This window comes from Oncorhynchus nerka, linkage group LG10 (genome assembly GCF_034236695.1).
Source record: "Oncorhynchus nerka isolate Pitt River linkage group LG10, Oner_Uvic_2.0, whole genome shotgun sequence".
NCBI classification, from domain to species: domain Eukaryota; kingdom Metazoa; phylum Chordata; class Actinopteri; order Salmoniformes; family Salmonidae; genus Oncorhynchus; species Oncorhynchus nerka.
In genome coordinates this window covers 102,861,623-102,878,769 of record NC_088405.1, presented here as the reverse complement: position 1 = coordinate 102,878,769, position 17,147 = coordinate 102,861,623, and the positions used below count along the sequence as shown (strand labels likewise).

The following is a 17,147-nucleotide window of genomic DNA, read 5'->3' as shown; positions in this document are numbered from 1 at the left end:
TGCTTATTAGTAACTGGGATAAGTCATTTCATAAGTGTAACATCTGATTGCTCCTCATTACACACCACGAACCAACAAATATTATTTACATCAACAACATAGGAATCACTACAAAAACGTATTGTATGACCTCTCATACGCTATATTAGGCCCAGCCTTTGGTACGTTGGTTTTCCTAGATATGGCTACTATATTGTGATCACTACATCCAATGGATCTGACTACTGCTTTAAAGCAAATTTCTGCAGCGTTAGTAAAGATTCATGTTTACTAATTCATGTTGATTTCATTCCTCTGCTGTTTGTAACTACCCTGGTATGTTGACTGATAACCTGAACCAGGTTGCAGGCACTGGTTACAGTTTGAAGATTTTTCTTGAGTGGGCAGCTTGATGAAAGCCAGTTAATATTTAAATCACCAAGAAAATATACCTCTCTGTTGATATCACAAACATTATCAAGCATTTCACACATGTTATCCAGATACTGACTGTTAGCACTTGGTTTATAGCAGCTTCCCACCAGAATGGGCTTTAGGTGAGGCCGATGAACCTGTAGCCATATTACTTCATGTCACGTTCTGACCATAGTTCTTTTGTGTTTTCCTTGTTTTAGTGTTGGTCAGGACGTGAGCTGGGTGGGCATTCTATGTTGTGTGTCTAGTTTGTATATTTCTATGTTTGGCCTGATATGGTTCTCAATCAGAGGCAGGTGTTAGTCATTGTCTCTGATTGGGAACCATATTTAGGTAGCCTGTTTTGTGTTGGGATTTGTGGGTGGTTGTTCCCTGTCTTTGTGTTTTCTGCACCAGATAGGGCTGTTTCGGTTTTGCCACGTTTGTTCATGTTAAGTGTCTCTTATTAAAGAACCATGAACTTCAACAACGCTGCGTTTTGGTCCTCCTCTCCTTCCCAGGAAGAAAGCCGTTACACTTCAACAGTGTTTAACATTAGATCGTCTCTAAGCTTTACAGGAATGTGGTTCTGAATATAAACAGCAACACCTCCACCATTGGCATTTCTGTCTTTTCTGTAGATGTTATAACCTTGTATTGCTACCAATGTATCATCAAAGGTATTGTCTAAGTGAGCATCAGAGAGAGTCAGAATATGAATGTCATCTGTTACTATTAAGTTATTAATTTCATTAACCTTGTTTCTTAAGCTACATATGTTAGCTTAGGCTATTTTGAGCACTTCTGAAATGTTTGTTTGTTTTCATTGCTTTACTGGGAAGCTTAGCAGAAGTAGATATGTTCATGTTTTTTATGTTAGTGCAGGGTGAGCTGCACACAGTGGACTTCCTACTAGGACACACCGCCTCAGTGCTAACAGCATAATTCTGGTTCATAGACCCGTGATTGTGTCACGTCTACTCCCGCTTCCCCTCATCAGTTTCTACATAGGTAGTAACGTTAGCTGCCTAACGTTACTTCACGTTGCTCAGGCCTACAGTCTGTTTTAACCTGTTGCTTCTACCCTCTACTTTTTTGAACATTCTGTTAAAAATCGCTTAACATTTCAGCGCCCTGCTACTCATGCCAGGAATATAGTATATGCATTTGCTTAGTCTGTGTGGATAGAAAACACTCAGACGTTTATAAAACTGGTTAAATCACTGCTGTGGCTTTACCAGAACGGCATTTACATCGAAAAGCACAGGAAAAACTGATCACTGACAATGGGAAAATATATCCATGCGCTACTTGAACCCATTGATAAAGGTGAACCACAATTAATTGACTGAGGTTGCAGTACCTACAGCTTCCACACGGTGTCTAGAGTCTTGTCATTTCCCTTCGAGTTTTTTCTTGGTCAAACACATGCAAGGCACCGTATTTCTTCAGGTCTAGGACCGGATATTTTCGTTGAGTTTCTAGCCGGACATTTTTCCAGACGGACAGCTAATGATCTTTACATCGCCTCCTGATGAATTGTATCGCTTATTAACGTTTACTAATACCTAAAGTTGCATTACAAACGTATTTCGAAGTGTTTTGTGAAAGTTTATCGTCGACTTTTTGAATTTTAAAAAATGACGTTACGTTTTGAAAACGCTGTTTTTTTCGTTTATCACACAGTCTACATATAACGATATCTTGGCTTTATATGGACCGATTTAATCGAAATAAAGACCCAATAGTGTTTATGGGACATCTAGGAGTGCCAACAAAGAAGATGGTGAAAGGTAATGACTGTTTTCTATTTTATTGTGCGGTTTGTGTAACGCCGAAATGCTAATTATTTTGTTTACGTCCCCTGCGTGGCTTTTGTGTTGTAGTGTATTGGTGCATGCTATCAGATAATAGCTTCTCATGCTTTCGCCGAAAAGCATTTTAAAAATCTGACTTGTTGCCTGGATTCACAACGAGTGTAGCTTTAATTCGATACCCTGCATGTGTATTTTAATGAACGTTTGAGTTTTAACTAATACTATTAGCATTTAGCGTAGCGCATTTGCATTTCCAGAGCTCTAGTTGGGACGCAAGCGTCTCAGGTAGAAGCAAGAGGTTAAATGTATTTGTAACAGAACACCAAACTTCATGTGGGCATAGAGCACTAATTGAATTGAAGATTAGAAACGAGGGTACAGTTTTCACTAAGGTTCAGATTACACAACATTTACAGTGGGTTAAAAGAGACTGTTGTTAAACTGAGAACTGAGCTATGTGATGCTAACCACAATAACCACTAATCAGCCATAATAGTTCATTTTGCGGTTTGCCTTCAAAATAAAAGTCCCTCAGTGAAACTGATGCTAATTGATTTCAATTGTGGAATCGTGCCATATTTCAGCCAACTAATCCTAACATTGGAATACTGTAATATAATGTTGGTGTGTTTGACTATGTGAAATGTTTGCTTGCGAAACATTATCAATACTCCAAATGCCCCTCTTCAGGTACCACTAACTCTTGCCATCTTATTACAACTGCTCAGCTCACTTCAACATTTACCAACAATGAATAACAGTACCTAGCATTTCAATATGAATAAATGTACCGTGGACCCTGTACCGAACGGTTCAATATGAATAACAGTACCTAGCATAAACCCCGGCAGCACAGCTTGCGGCTGTAATTATTACCATTATTAGGGGATCAGCAGCGAAGTGAAATCTATTGTATTTGTTTGGGTTCATTATTATTATTCTGTCGTAAATCACAATACAGAAATCAGACACAGATATTTTTTGTATTGTAACAAACCTTGGTTCCAAACACTGCCAAGACTCGACATGTGTAAGTACATTCAGATCGACCAATGGAAAATGTTTCATTTAAACATTTGGGGGCCGATCAGACCAGCGGTTCTGAAAATAACATGTCAAAGGCATATTGCATTGATTTGTTTGATGTTGAGTTCTGATGTCTGGCAAGGATTAGATCAAATCAAATGTATTTATTTATATAGCCCTTTTTTTACATCAGCTGATATCTCAAAGTGCTGTACAGAAACCCAGCCTAAAACCCCAAACAGCAAGCAATGCAATGTTGCTCCCTGCGTACAGACAGAAACTAAAACAAGAAGCTCCTGCGCTGAGGTCTGTTCAACGCTGGTCCGACCAATCTGATTCCACACTCCAAGACTGCTTCCACCACGTGGACTGGGATATGTTTCGTATCGCGTCAAACAACAACATTGACGAATACGCTGATTCGGTGTGCGAGTTCATTAGAACGTGCGTTGAAGATGTCGTTCCCATAGCAAAGATTAAAACATTCCCAAACCAGAAACCGTGGATTGATGGCAGCATTCGCGTGAAACTGAAAGCCCGAACCACTGCTTTTAATCAGGGCAAGGGTGACCGGAAACATGACCGAATACTAACAGTGTAGCTATTCCCGAATACTAACAGTGTAGCTATTCCCTCCGCAAGGCAATCAAACAAGCTAAGCGTCAGTATAGACAAAGTAGAATCTCAATTCAACGGCTCAGACACAAGAGGTATATGGCAGGGTCTACAGTCAATCACGGATTACAAAAAGAAAAACCAGCCCCATCACGGACCAGGATGTCTTGCTCCCAGGCAGACTAAATAACTTTTTTGCCCGCTTTGAGGACAATACAGTGGCACTGACACGGCCCGCAACCAAAACATGCGGACTCTCCTTCACTGCAGCCGAGGTGAGTAAAAGATTTAAACGCGTTAACCCTCGCAAGGCTGCAGGCCCAGACGGCATCCCAAGCCGCGCCCTCAGAGCATGCGCAGACCAGCTGTCTGGTGTGTTTACGGACATATTCAATCAATCCCTATCCCAGTCTGCTGTTCCCACATGCTAACTGAGCTAAACGACTACCGCCCCGTAGCACTCACTTCCGTCATCATGAAGTGCTTTGAGAGACTAGTCAAGGACCATATCACCTCCACCCTACCTGACACCCTAGACCCACTCCAATTTGCTTACCACCCAAATAGGTCCACAGACGATGCAATCTCAACCACACTGCACACTGCCCTAACCCATCTGGACAAGAGGAATACCTATGTGAGAATGCTGTTCATCGACTACAGCTCGGCATTTAACACCATAGTGCCATCCAAGCTCGTCATCAAGCTCGAGACCCCGGGTCTCGACCCCGCCCTGTGCAACTGCGTACTGGACTTCCTGACGGGCCGCCCCCAGGTGGTGAGGGTCGGCAACAACATCTCCACCCCGCTGATCCTCAACACTGGCGCCCCACAAGGGTGCGTTTTGAGCCCTCTCCTGTACTCCCTGTTCACCCACGACTGCATGGCCACGCACGCCTCCAACTCAATCATCAAGTTTGCGGACGACACAACAGTGGTAGGCTTGATTACCAACAACGACGAGACGGCCTACAGGGAGGAGGTGAGGGCCCTCAGAGTGTGGTGTCAGGACAATAACCTCACACTCAACGTCAACAAAACTGAGGAGATGATTGTGGACTTCAGGAAACAGCAGAGGGAACACCCCCCTATCCACATCGATGGAACAGTAGTGGAGAGGGTAGTAAGTTTTAAGTTCCTCGGCGTACACATCACAGACAAACTGAATTGGTCCACCCACACAGACAGCATCGTGAAGAAGGCACAGCAGCGCCTCTTCAACCTCAGGAGGCTGAAGAAATTCGGCTTGTCACCAAAAGCACTCACAAACTTCTACAGATGCACAATCGAGAGCATCCTGTCGGGCTGTATCACCGCCTGGTACGGCAACTGCTCCGCCCACAACCGTAAGGCTCTCCAGAGGGTAGTGAGGTCTGCACAACGCATCACCGGGGGCAAACTACCTGCCCTCCAGGACACCTACACCACCCGATGTCACAGGAAGGCCATAAAGATCATCAAGGACAACAACCACCCGAGCCACTGCCTGTTCACCCCGCTATCATCCAGAAGGCGAGGTCAGTACAGGTGCATCAAAGCTGGGACCGAGAGACTGAAAAACAGCTTCTATCTCAAGGCCATCAGACTGTTAAACAGCCACCACTAACATTGAGTGGCTGCTGCCAACACACTGACTCAACTCCAGCCACTTTAATAATGGGAATTGATGGGAAATGATGTAAAATATATCACTAGCCACTTTAAACAATGCTACCTAATATAATGTTTACTTACCCTACATCATTCATCTCATATGTATACGTATATACTGTACTCTATATCATCTACTGCATCTTTATGTAATACATGTATCACCAGCCACTTTAACTATGCCACTTTGTTTACATACTCATCTCATATGTATATACTGTACTCGATACCATCTACTGTATCTTGCCCATGCCGCTCTGTACCATCACTCATTCATATATCTTTATGTACATATTCTTTATCCCCTTACACTTGTGTCTATAAGGTAGTAGTTTTGGAATTGTTAGCTAGATTACTTGTTGGTTATTACTGCATTGTCGGAACTAGAAGCACAAGCATTTCGCTACACTCCCATTAACATCTGCTAACCATGTGTAATACATTTGATTTGATTTTGATTTTGTGTAGAAGCACGGTAGCTAGGAAAAACTCCCTAGAAAGGCAAGAACCTAGGAAGAAACTAGAGAGGAACCAGTCTCTGAGGGGTGGCCAGTCCTCTTCTGGCCGGGTGGAGATTATAACAGTAAATGTCCATTAAGGCCAGATTCTTATTCAATATGTTCAAACATTCATAGATGACCAGCAAATAATAATCACAGTGGTTGTAGAGGGTGCAACAGATCAGCACCTCAGGAGTAAATGTCAGTTTGCTTTTCAAAGCAGAGCATTCAGAGGTTGAGACAGCAGGTGCAGGTGCGTGAGTGAGAGAGAGAGAGACAAAGTCAAAAACAGCAGGTCCGGGACAAGGTAACACATCCAGTGAACAGGTCAGGGTTGAAACTGAAGCAGCCACACGACCAGATGGATTTGTGACAGCCAGGAGTCGTCAGGCCAGGTCCTAGTGCTCAGTTCTTCCAGGAGAGAGAGAATTAGAGGAAGCACACTTAAATTCACACAGGACACCAGATAAGACAGGAGATTTACACCAGATATGACAGACTGACCCCATTCTAGGGCGATGTGACCAATTACACCTGATGGTGGAACAGTGGGCCCACAGCTTGAATCCCAGCATTGCTGCTTGCAACTTTAATTGTTCTTCATCTCCTCCTCCTTCTCCTCTCCAGAGGAAGACCCCACCATGCTGTATCGTATGACCACCACCCCCTTCACCTGGATGGAGATTCTCATCATATCCTGGGTCATTGGTCAGTCTGACATCATATCCTGCTGCTACTAACTCCCTCCCTCTATCCTTCGCTCCCTCTATCCTTCGCTCCCTCTATCCTTCGCTCCCTCTATCCTTCGCTCCCTCTATCCTTCGCTCCCTCTATCCTTCGCTCCCTCTATCCTTCGCTCCCTCTATCCTTCGCTCCCTCTATCCTTCGCTCCCTCTATCCTTCGCTCCCTCTATCCTTCGCTCCCTCTATCCTTCGCTCCCTCTATCCTTCCCTCCCTCTATCCTTCGCTCCCTCTATCCTTCGCTCCCTCTATCCTTCGCTCCCTCTATCCTTCCCTCCCTCTATCCTTCGCTCCCTCTATCCTTCCCTCCCTCTATCCTTCCCTCCCTCTATCCTTCCCTCCCTCTATCCTTCCCTCCCTCTATCCTTCCCTCCCTCTATCCTTCGCTCCCTCTCTCTCATCCATTGACTTTTTCCACATTTTGTCGTTACAGCCTAAATAAAAAAATATTAAATGTAGATTTTGTGTCACAATACGCCATCATGTCAAAGTGAAATTATGCTTTTACATTTTTTAAACTAATTTATAAAAAATGAAAAGCTGAAATGTCTTCAGTCAATAAGGATTCAACCCCTTTGTTACAGGTGGCAACTCAGTTGCAGGTGAGGAACAAAACCTCTCAAGGATTTCAGCCAATGGCTGTAATAAAAGAGAGCTGAGGCTGGATAAACAACAGTGTAGTTACTCCAAATATTTGTATAATATTTTTGTTCACACTGAATGAAAGATAAAATGTAAAGACACATTTTCCCTTTTTGGCCCCCTTCGACCCCTCTCCAAACACATTTAAAAAGAAAGGGAAGTCATTGAGCTACATGTCAGAAAACAAAATGATACAACGCTACTTCAAAACAAGCGAAAACATAATAGCCTAACAATTTCAGATGATTAGGTGATTTTATAGGCCTATATAGCAATATTCTTAATTGGTGGGGGTGAGGCCAAGAGTACTAATCTGAAGGAGCTGTTCAAAATAGGATATTATCGGGTCCCAGGTGGAATCAAATGAGTTGCTTGACGCTCAGATAGTATACTTAATATCTTCTAATTTTAGGAACAGCATCATATCTTTGAGCCAAAGAGAGGTTAAGGGAGGATAGATAGATTTCCAATCCAATAAAATCCTTCTGCGGGCCAACAGGAAGGAAAAGCCACGTTTGAAGACTAAGCCTTTATTTATACATTTCTGGTGATGGAGAGGTGTAGTACTGTTGTCCTAATCCCAGAATGTTGTTTAATTTTTCATTGTTTATTAAACAAGTCTCTCACCGTTGCCGCTTGCTATAGACCACCTTCTGCCTCCAGCTGTGCCCTGGACTCCATATGTGAATTGATTGCCCCCTATCTATCTTCTGAGCTCGTGCTGCTAGGTGACCTAAACGGGGACATGCTTAACACCCCGGCCATCCTACAATCTAAGCTTGATGCCCTCAATCTCACACAAATTATCAATGAACCTACCCGGAACAACCCCAAATCCGTAAACACAGGCACCCTCATAGATGTCATCCTAACTAACTCGCCCTCCAAATACACCTCTGCTGTCTTCAACCAGGATCTCAGAGATCACTGTCACATTGCTTGCGTCCGTAATGGGTCTGTGGTAAAACGACCACCCCTCATCACTGTCAAACGCTCCCTAAAACACTTCGGCCTTTCTAATCGACCTGGCCCGGGTATCCTGGAAGGATATTGACCTCATGCCGTCAGTAGAAGATGCCTGGTTATTCTTTAGAAGTGCTTTCTCACAATCTTAAATAAGCATGCCCCACTCAAAAAATGTAGAACCAGGAACAGAGATAGCCCGTGATTCACTCCAGACCTGACTGCCGTTGACCAGCACAAAAACATCCTGTGGCATTTTACATTCAAATAGCCCCCGCGATATGCAACTTTCAGGGAAGTTAGGAATCAATATACACAGGCAGTTTGAAAAAGCTAGCCTTGGCTTTCCTAACACAAATTTTGCATCCTGCAGCACAAACACCATAAAGTTCTGGGCCACTGTAAAGCCAATGGAGAATAAGAGCACCTCCTCCCAGCTGCCCACTGCACTGAGGCTAGGAAACACTGTCACCACCGATAAATCCGCGATAATTGAGAATTTCAAAAAGCATTTTTCTATGGCTGCCCATGCTTTCCACGTGTATACCCCTACCCTGGTGAACAGCCGTGCACCCCCCACAGTAACTTGCGAACGCCTCCCCCATTTCTCCTTCACCCAAATCCAGATTGCTGATGTTCTGAAAGAGCTGCAAAATCTGGACCCCTACAAATCAGCAGGGCTAGACAATCTGGACCCTCTCTTTCTAAAACTATCAGCCAAATTTGTTGCTATCCCTATTACTAGCCTGTTCAACCTCTCTTTCGTATCATCTGAGATCCCCAAAGATTAGAAAGCTGCTGCGGTCATCCCCCTCTTCAAATTGGGAGACACTCTAGACCCAAACTGCTACAGACCAATATCTATCCTACCATGCATCTCTAAGGTCTTCGAAAGCCAAGTTAACAAACAGATTACTGACCATTTTGAATCACATCGTACCTTCTCCACTATGCAATCTGGTTTCCGAGCTGGTCATGGGTGCACCTCAGCCACGCTCAAGGTCCTTAACGATATCATAGCCACCATCGATAAGAGACAATACTGTGCAGCTGTATTCATCGACCTGGCCAAGGCTTTCGACTCTGTCAATCACCACATTCTTATCGGCAGATTCAACAGCCTTGGTTTCTCAAATGACTGCCTCGCCTGGCTCACCAACTACTTCTCTGATAGAGTTCAGTGTGTCAAATCGGAGGGCCTGTTGTCCGGTCCTCTGGCAGTCTCTATGACACGGTGTTAACTAACCTCCAGACGAGCTTCAATGCCATACAACTCTCCTTCCGTGGCCTCCAACCGCTCTTAAATGCAAGTAAAACTAAATGCAGGCTCTTCAACCGATCGCTGTCCGCTCCTGTCCGCCCGTCTAGCATCACTACTCTGGACAGTTCGGACTTAGAATATGTGGACAACTACAAATCTCTAGGTGTCTGGTTAGACTGTAAACTCTCCTTCCAGACTCACATTAAGCATCTCCAATCCAAAATTAAATCTACAATCGGCTTCCTATATCGCAAAAAAGCCTCCTTCACTCATGCTGCCAAACATACCCTCGTAAAACTGACTATCCTGTCGATCCTCCACTTCGGCGATGTCATTTACAAAATAGCCTCCAACACTCTACTCAGCAAACTATCACAGTGCCATCCATTTTGTCACCAAAGCCACATATACTACCCACCGCTGCGACCTGTATGCTTTCGTTGGCTGGCCCTCGTTGGCTGGCCCTCGCTTCATATTCGTTGTCAAACCCACTGGCTCCAGGTCATCTATAAGTCTTTGCTAGGTAAAGCCCCGCCTTATCTCAGCTCACTGGTCACCATAGCAGCACCCACCCATAGCACGCGCTCCAGCAGGTATATTTCACTGGTCACGACCAAAGCTATTCCTCGTTTGGTCGCCTTTCCTTCCAGTTCTCTGCTGCCAATGACGGGAAAGAATTGCAAAAATCACTGACGCCGGAGACTCATATCTCCCTCACTAACTTTAAGCACCATCTGTCAGAGCAGCTGTACATCTGTAAATAGCTCATCCAACTACCTCATCCAACTACCTCATCCAACTACCTCATCCAACTACCTCATCCAACTACCTCATCCAACTACCTCATCCAACTACCTCATCCAACTACCTCATCCAACTACCTCATCCCCATACTGTTTTTTAAATGTATTTTTCTTCTTTCCATTTTGCACCCCGGTATCTCTACTTGCACATTCATCTTTTGCACATCTATCCCTCCATTGGTTAAATTGCTAAATTGTAATTATTTCGAAAACTATGGCCTATGTATTGCTTTACCTCTCTTATCCTACCGCATTTGCACATACTGTATATAGACTTTTTGTATTTTATTATTGACTGTATGTTTGTTTGTTCCATGTGTAACTCTGTGTTGTTATTTGTGTCACACTGCTTTGCTTTATCTTGGTCAGGTGACAGTTGCAAATGACAACTTGTTCTCAATTAGCCTACATGGTTAAATAAAGGTTAAATAAATAATAAATAAATAAATAAAATAAAATAAATTATTAGAGAGAAATAGGAAATGATTTAGCCTTTAAGAACAACTTCAAGTGTTTCCCAAAGTGTAGATGGAGAGATCGAATCTGTTTTATTTGTCTCAATAATGACATAATTTGCATTCGGTGCAGAATTAATTGTTTGAAAGTAAAGAGGAGTTAAGTCTCCATGGGGGGGGGGCGATCTGTAAAGTTCAATGAGAGGTTGAGTGACAGAGGAACATTGTCACTAACAACAGTGGCAGAGAATTCTACTTTCTTAACAGTGGGGAGAAGAGCTTTATCTACAAAAAAGTAGTATATTCTGGAATAGGAGTGGTACACATGTGAAAAGAAAGAACATCTTTGTTACTGGGAAAAAGGAATCTCCATGGATCTACACATCCTGCCTGGCTCATTAATGCAGACAAAGCTCTGAACATTTTAGAGGCAGATAATGATCTAGAGTTTGAATGGTGGAAGACTGGGTTGATCACACAATTCATGTCAACTTCAAAAATGATATAGTGTGAGTTGAGATTGGGCAGCAAAGAAATACATGTGTTAATAAAATCAACATCATCCCAATTGGGAGCATAAACCTTTACAAGCAAAACAGAGGTGTGAAAGAGAACCTGACACCATAACAAAACACCCCTGTGTATCCGAGATGATGTCAGCAGCTGTAAATGGTACTTTCCTTTCCCCTGTTCTGTTATGTTGCCTTAGCATTACCTTTTGAATGGAATATTTGTCATCCCCAAGCTTTACGGAGTCTACCATGATCTGCCTTACACAGCTGTGTTTCATGTTAGAATGCTATATCTGGTTTTAAATTAAGATGAGCAAAAACTCTAACCTGTTTAACTGGGCCGTTCATTTGCTTAACGTTCCAGCTTGCAAACCTAATAGCTGACCCCAACTCCCACCCCAATATCTGAATTGTCAGTCATCATCAAAAGAAAACTGGAATAGAGATGAAAACCCTGTATAAGACCACTGACAAAAAAAAAAACATTAGGCAACATACTGTTGAAGTAGAATGTGTAACAATCAAATCAATTGTTATTTGTCACATGCACCGTGAAATGCTTACCTACAAGCCCTTAACCAACAATGCAGTTTAAAAAAAAAGTGTTAAGAAATTATTTACTAAAATAAACTGAAGTGAAACATATATATATACATATATATATAACCGTCTATGACTAGGGTGGCTGGATTCTTTGATCATTTTATGGGCCTTATTCTGCCACCGCCTGGTATAGAGGTCCTTGATGGCAGGAAGCTTGGCCCCGATGATGTACTGGGCCGTACGCACTACCCTCTGTAGTGCCTTGCGTTCGGAGGCCGAGCAGTTGTCATGCCTGGCGTTGATGTAACCAGTCAGGATGCTCTCGATGGTGCAGCCGTAGAACCTTTTGAGGATCTGAGGACCCATACAAAATACTTTCAGTCTCCTGAGGGGGAATAGGCATTATCGTGCCCTCTTCACAAATGTCTTGGTGTGTTTGGACCATGATAGTTTGTTGGTGGTGTGGACACCAAGGAACTTGAAGCTCTTAAAACCTGCTACACTACAGCCCCGTCAATGAGAATGAGGGCGTGCTCAGTCCACCTTTTTCTGTAGTCCACGATCATATTTTTGTCTTGCTCACGTTGAGGGAGAGGTTGTTATCCTGGCACCACACGGCCAGGTCTTTGAGGCTGTCTCATCGTTGTAGGTGATCAGGACAATCACTGTTGTGTCGTCGGCAAACTTAATGATGGTTTTGGAATTGTGCTTGGCCATGCAATCATGGGTGAACAGGGAGTACAGGAGGGGACTGAGCACGCACTCTTGAAGGGCCCCCCTTGTTGAGGATCAGTGTGGCAGATGTGTTGCTACCCTTACCACCTGGGGGTGGCCCGTTAGGAAGTCCAGGATCCAGTTGCAGAGGGAGGTGTTCTGTCCTAGGGTCCTTAGCTTAGCGATGAGCTTTGAAGGCACTATGGTGTTGAACGATGAGCTCTAGTCAATGAATAGCATTCTCACGTAGGTGTTCTTTTTGTCCAGGTGAGAAAGAGCAGTGAGGAGTGCAATACTAGATTGCATCATCTGCGATCTGTTGGGGCGGTATGTAAATTGGAGTGGGTCTAGGGTTTCTGGGATAATGGTGTTGATGTGAGCCATGAACAGCCTTTCAAAGCACTTCATGACCTCAGACGTGAGTGCTACGTGGCGGTAGTCATTTAGGCAGATTACCTTTGCTTCTGCTTGAAACATGTTAGTATTACAGACTTGGTCAGGGAGAGGTTGAAAATGTCAGTGAAGATACTTGCCAGCGCATGCTCGGACTACAAGTCCTTGTAATCCGTCGGGCCCTACAGCCTTGTGAATGTTGACCTGTTTAAAGGCTACGGAGAGTGTGATCACAGTCATCCGGAACATGCTCTCATGTATGTTTCAGTGTTGCTTGCCTCAAAGCAAGCATAGAAGCCATTTTGCTCATCTGGTAGGCCCGTGTCACTGGGCAGCTGGCAGCTGTGCTTCCCTTTGTAGTCCATAATAGTTTGCTGCCTGCCACATCCGACAAGCATCGGAGCTGGTTTAGTACTATTCAATCTTATTCCTGTATTGACGCTTTGCCTGTTTGATGGTTCGTCGGAGGGCATAGCGGGATTTCTTATAAGCGTCTGGGTTAGAGTCCCGCTCGTTGAAAGCGGCAGCTCTACCTTTTATCTCAGTGCGGATTTTGCCTGTAAACTATGGCTTCTGATTGGGGTATGTACGTACGGTCACTGTGGGGATGACGTCATCGATACACTTATTGATGAAGCCAGTGACTAATGTGTTGTATTCCTCAATGCCATCGGAAGAATCCCAGAACATATTCCAGTCTGTGCTAGCAAAACAGTCCTGTAGCTTAGCATCTGCGTCATCTGATCACTTCCTTATTGGAGCGAGTCCCTGGTTTAGTTTTTTCTCGTAAGCAGGAATCAGGATTTGCCAAATGGTGGGCGAGGGAGAGCTTTGTACGCATCTCTGTTTGTGGAGTAAAGGTGGTCTAGAGTTTACGTTCCCTCTGGTTGCACATTTACCATGCTGGTAGAAATGAGGATTTAAGTATCCCTTAAACATAAAAAAGCCAAGTTGGATATTTAACATGTGCTACTAGTGCCAGCATCGTACATGGATACAGGTCATGTTCAGTTGATTCTCAATGTAGCTAGCTAGGTAGTTGTCCATATGTCAAGCTATATCTCAGCTAGCTAACCGCTAGAAATGGAGGAGAAGTGCTTAACTAAATCCACCGCCACATTCAAATAGCCCAGTCAGTGCTTGAGCACTCCTGTTTTTGCTGTGCATAGCTAGCCATGCAAGCAAGTCAGACGAATGTCCCTGTTGTCTGAAATCTTCTCAGCCAAGTATAGACGTAGTGAAGATATCCCTCGGTGCTCCTGGAGTTGAGCCATGTAGAAACACATCTCAAAATAAACGTAGCTAGCTAGATAAGTCAACAGTCAAGTGTCTCCAGCCAGCTCCCGCTTGAGTGTGATGTATTAGTTGCCATTAGTCTCAGTCAAATATAACAAAAAAATAAGTCTGTGCTCCTGGAATGAGAAGATAAAACAACTTTCATGTGAAAAGTAATATCCAAGTCGATGTCATGAAAATCAGTCCGTTGTCAGCTAGCAAATTAGCCAGCCATATATTCCTCCAGCCTGACTGCTAGCCTTCCTCGAACAACTTTACTCTATGCGCATAGAAGACGGGGAGGGTGTCTGAGCTGAAACTTGATCCCCTTCTTGTTGAGACTGGTTTTGATGTCCTTGAATTCAACTAATTTCTTCACAAGGTTGGCACTCAGGTCCGGGTAGAATCATATATCTTGGCCACAGAATTTTGGTTCATGTTACCTTGCCCAGCACATTGCACATTCCTTGTCTTGTTAATAATGAAAGCGGGCTATGATTAACCTAGGTTGCTCCCCTGAGTTGGATTTAGGAGAGAGGGATCTGTGCACTCGGTTGAGCTCTGACGGCTTGTCAAAGACACCTTTACCCATCACTTCCACCAGTATGTTGGAGACAAATTTCACAGGGTTGACTCCAGTCTTAATTCTCTCCATGACGCCAACAATCGGATGTTTTCCTTCACCAGCGAATCTACCTTGGAAAGTAGAGCTGTGTTGGCTGTTTCCATATGAGATACAGCTCAGCAATCCGCTCGGTGTTGTCAATGGAGAAACCTGCTAGTGTAGTGAAGCATCGCCCAAACGTGTTGACTGTTTCGCAAAAGGCGTCAATAGAAGTTTGGAGAGGTGCAAGCCAAGTGCTGAGGAGTGCTGAGGAGACAAGCCATATCCTCTTTTAGGCTACTTATTTGTTTAACTACCTCAGCTACAAGCGTGGTCATATACAAGGCCTCCAACTCTGCAGCAGGGCTGGCAGCCATTTACAGTAGTTGGTTCGGTGTGTTGGTTGTAGCAGTTCTCTTTGGGCTGGTCTTGCTCAAGCTACCATAAAAAGTGATCAAAAGAATATAACAAACTGATACATCAACATAAAAACTGACAGCGGAGTGTAAAAACTTAAAAATAGATGTTTAATTGGGTACCTTTCTCAAACACGTCTTCTTACATCGCCTGACCGGAAGTCTACCATTACTACACAATACTAACTGAAATGTCAAAGTGAAAAGAAGGAAACTCGTACAGAATTATGGTGTCATTATGGTGTACTGTAATCTATTTAATCTAAATTGAATTCAGGCTGTAACACAACTAAATGTAATGTAAGTCCAGCGGAATGATCTGAACTGGGGTGAAAGGAGCATCTATGAACTACTAACTCCCTCCCTCAGGTATGATTTGGGCAGAGGTAAAGGAGATCTGGTCCCAGGGAGCGGGAGAATACCTCTTAGAACCATGGAACTTCCTGGACTTCGGAATGTTGGCCATCTTCCTGGCGTCCTTCAGTTCCCGCTTCTCTGCCTATAACCACACCCACTCAGCCCAGCTATACGTCCACACACACTACACCCACCTCTCTACCCTGGACAACATCACCCTTCCACCACACGTACACTACTACACACTGGGTGAGTATACACACACCACACCACACACATACACAGAGCTTGGACTTGAGTCAATCATTCACTTAATCAATCAACCAACCAACCAATCAATCAATCTCCCCCAGCTCGTCTCTCCTGGTTGCCCTCTGACCCCCAGCTGATATCTGAGGGCCTGTATGCGGTTGCCGTGGTGCTCAGTTTCAGCCGCATCGCCTACATCCTGCCAGCCAATGAAAGCTTCGGACCGCTGCAGATATCACTGGGACGCACTGTTAAAGGTACACACACACACCTAACTAACTGCTATTTATGCAGGCAGGTCCCCAGTGACACAAGTCAATATTTGACGTCCATCCATGTCTAAGGATGTCGGGAGATGACGTGGAAAACGGCTGCTAGAGGCAACAGTGAGCGGTGTTACCTTCAAGGTTTTCGGTTTTGCTAGGGTGTTGTGGACAGGGATTGCGGATGGGCGTAAGCATCTGCCTCTTATTCCGAAGTTTGAAAGTTTGAGTCCAGTGATATAAAGTTGTTTTTGGTATTTTTGTTTAAAGCCTATCCCAAACCTTCTCTTACCTTAACCAACCAATCGGAGTTAATGCCTAACCTAATGCCTAACCTTAAGACTTTTGAGTTAATGCCTGAACTGAACTCCAACATTAAAAATGCAGATTTAATGCCTAAACTTAGCCTTAAACACTTCTAAGTGTTATTCTTGGAAAAAAAATTAAATTTGAGAAACATGGATGAATGTCTAATTCTGACGTGAGACTGTAAGACCTGGTAGGTTAATGGGTTGCATGTTTCGTCACAATATTGTTTTGAAAACTGACTCCAGACAAAATGTTCTACTCAATGCCTTCTCAATTGGAGTTGATAAAAAATTAGTCTAAAGTGCATTGTAGTGGCTTGGAAAAACAATAACATTTCTAAAGGAGGCAAATCATTAGTAGGAAAACCTTGTCCTCATTGTGATGTCGTCAAAATGTCTTTAGATGTAGTTTAGCGTTAACTATTTAGCCAAGACTGAGGGGAGAGCACCGGATTTTAGCTAGCTAGCTTAAGCATTGCTAAGTACTTTTGACAAACCTTGATAGCTAATAACAACATTGCCATATCTCATATATAACCCCAACACCACAATAACCTCTGTTACTCTACCTGATTATCTCATATATAACCCCAACACCACAATAACCTCTGTTACTCTACCTGATTATCTCATATATAACCCCAAC

The 17,147-nt window shown here is 43.7% G+C and overlaps 1 protein-coding gene across 2 annotated transcripts in view; it reads left to right on the top strand.

Moving 5' to 3' along the window:
- Positions 1–17,147, top strand: part of LOC115116006 (short transient receptor potential channel 6-like) — a 70,889-nt gene that overhangs the window by 35,219 nt on the left and 18,523 nt on the right. For both annotated transcript variants that reach the window (XM_065024033.1, XM_065024034.1), the window contains exons 9-11: positions 6,629–6,709; positions 15,694–15,930; positions 16,035–16,187. In XM_065024033.1, coding sequence (XP_064880105.1) covers positions 6,629–6,709; positions 15,694–15,930; positions 16,035–16,187 — 471 coding nt within the window. The remainder of the gene's footprint in view (positions 1–6,628; positions 6,710–15,693; positions 15,931–16,034; positions 16,188–17,147) is intronic.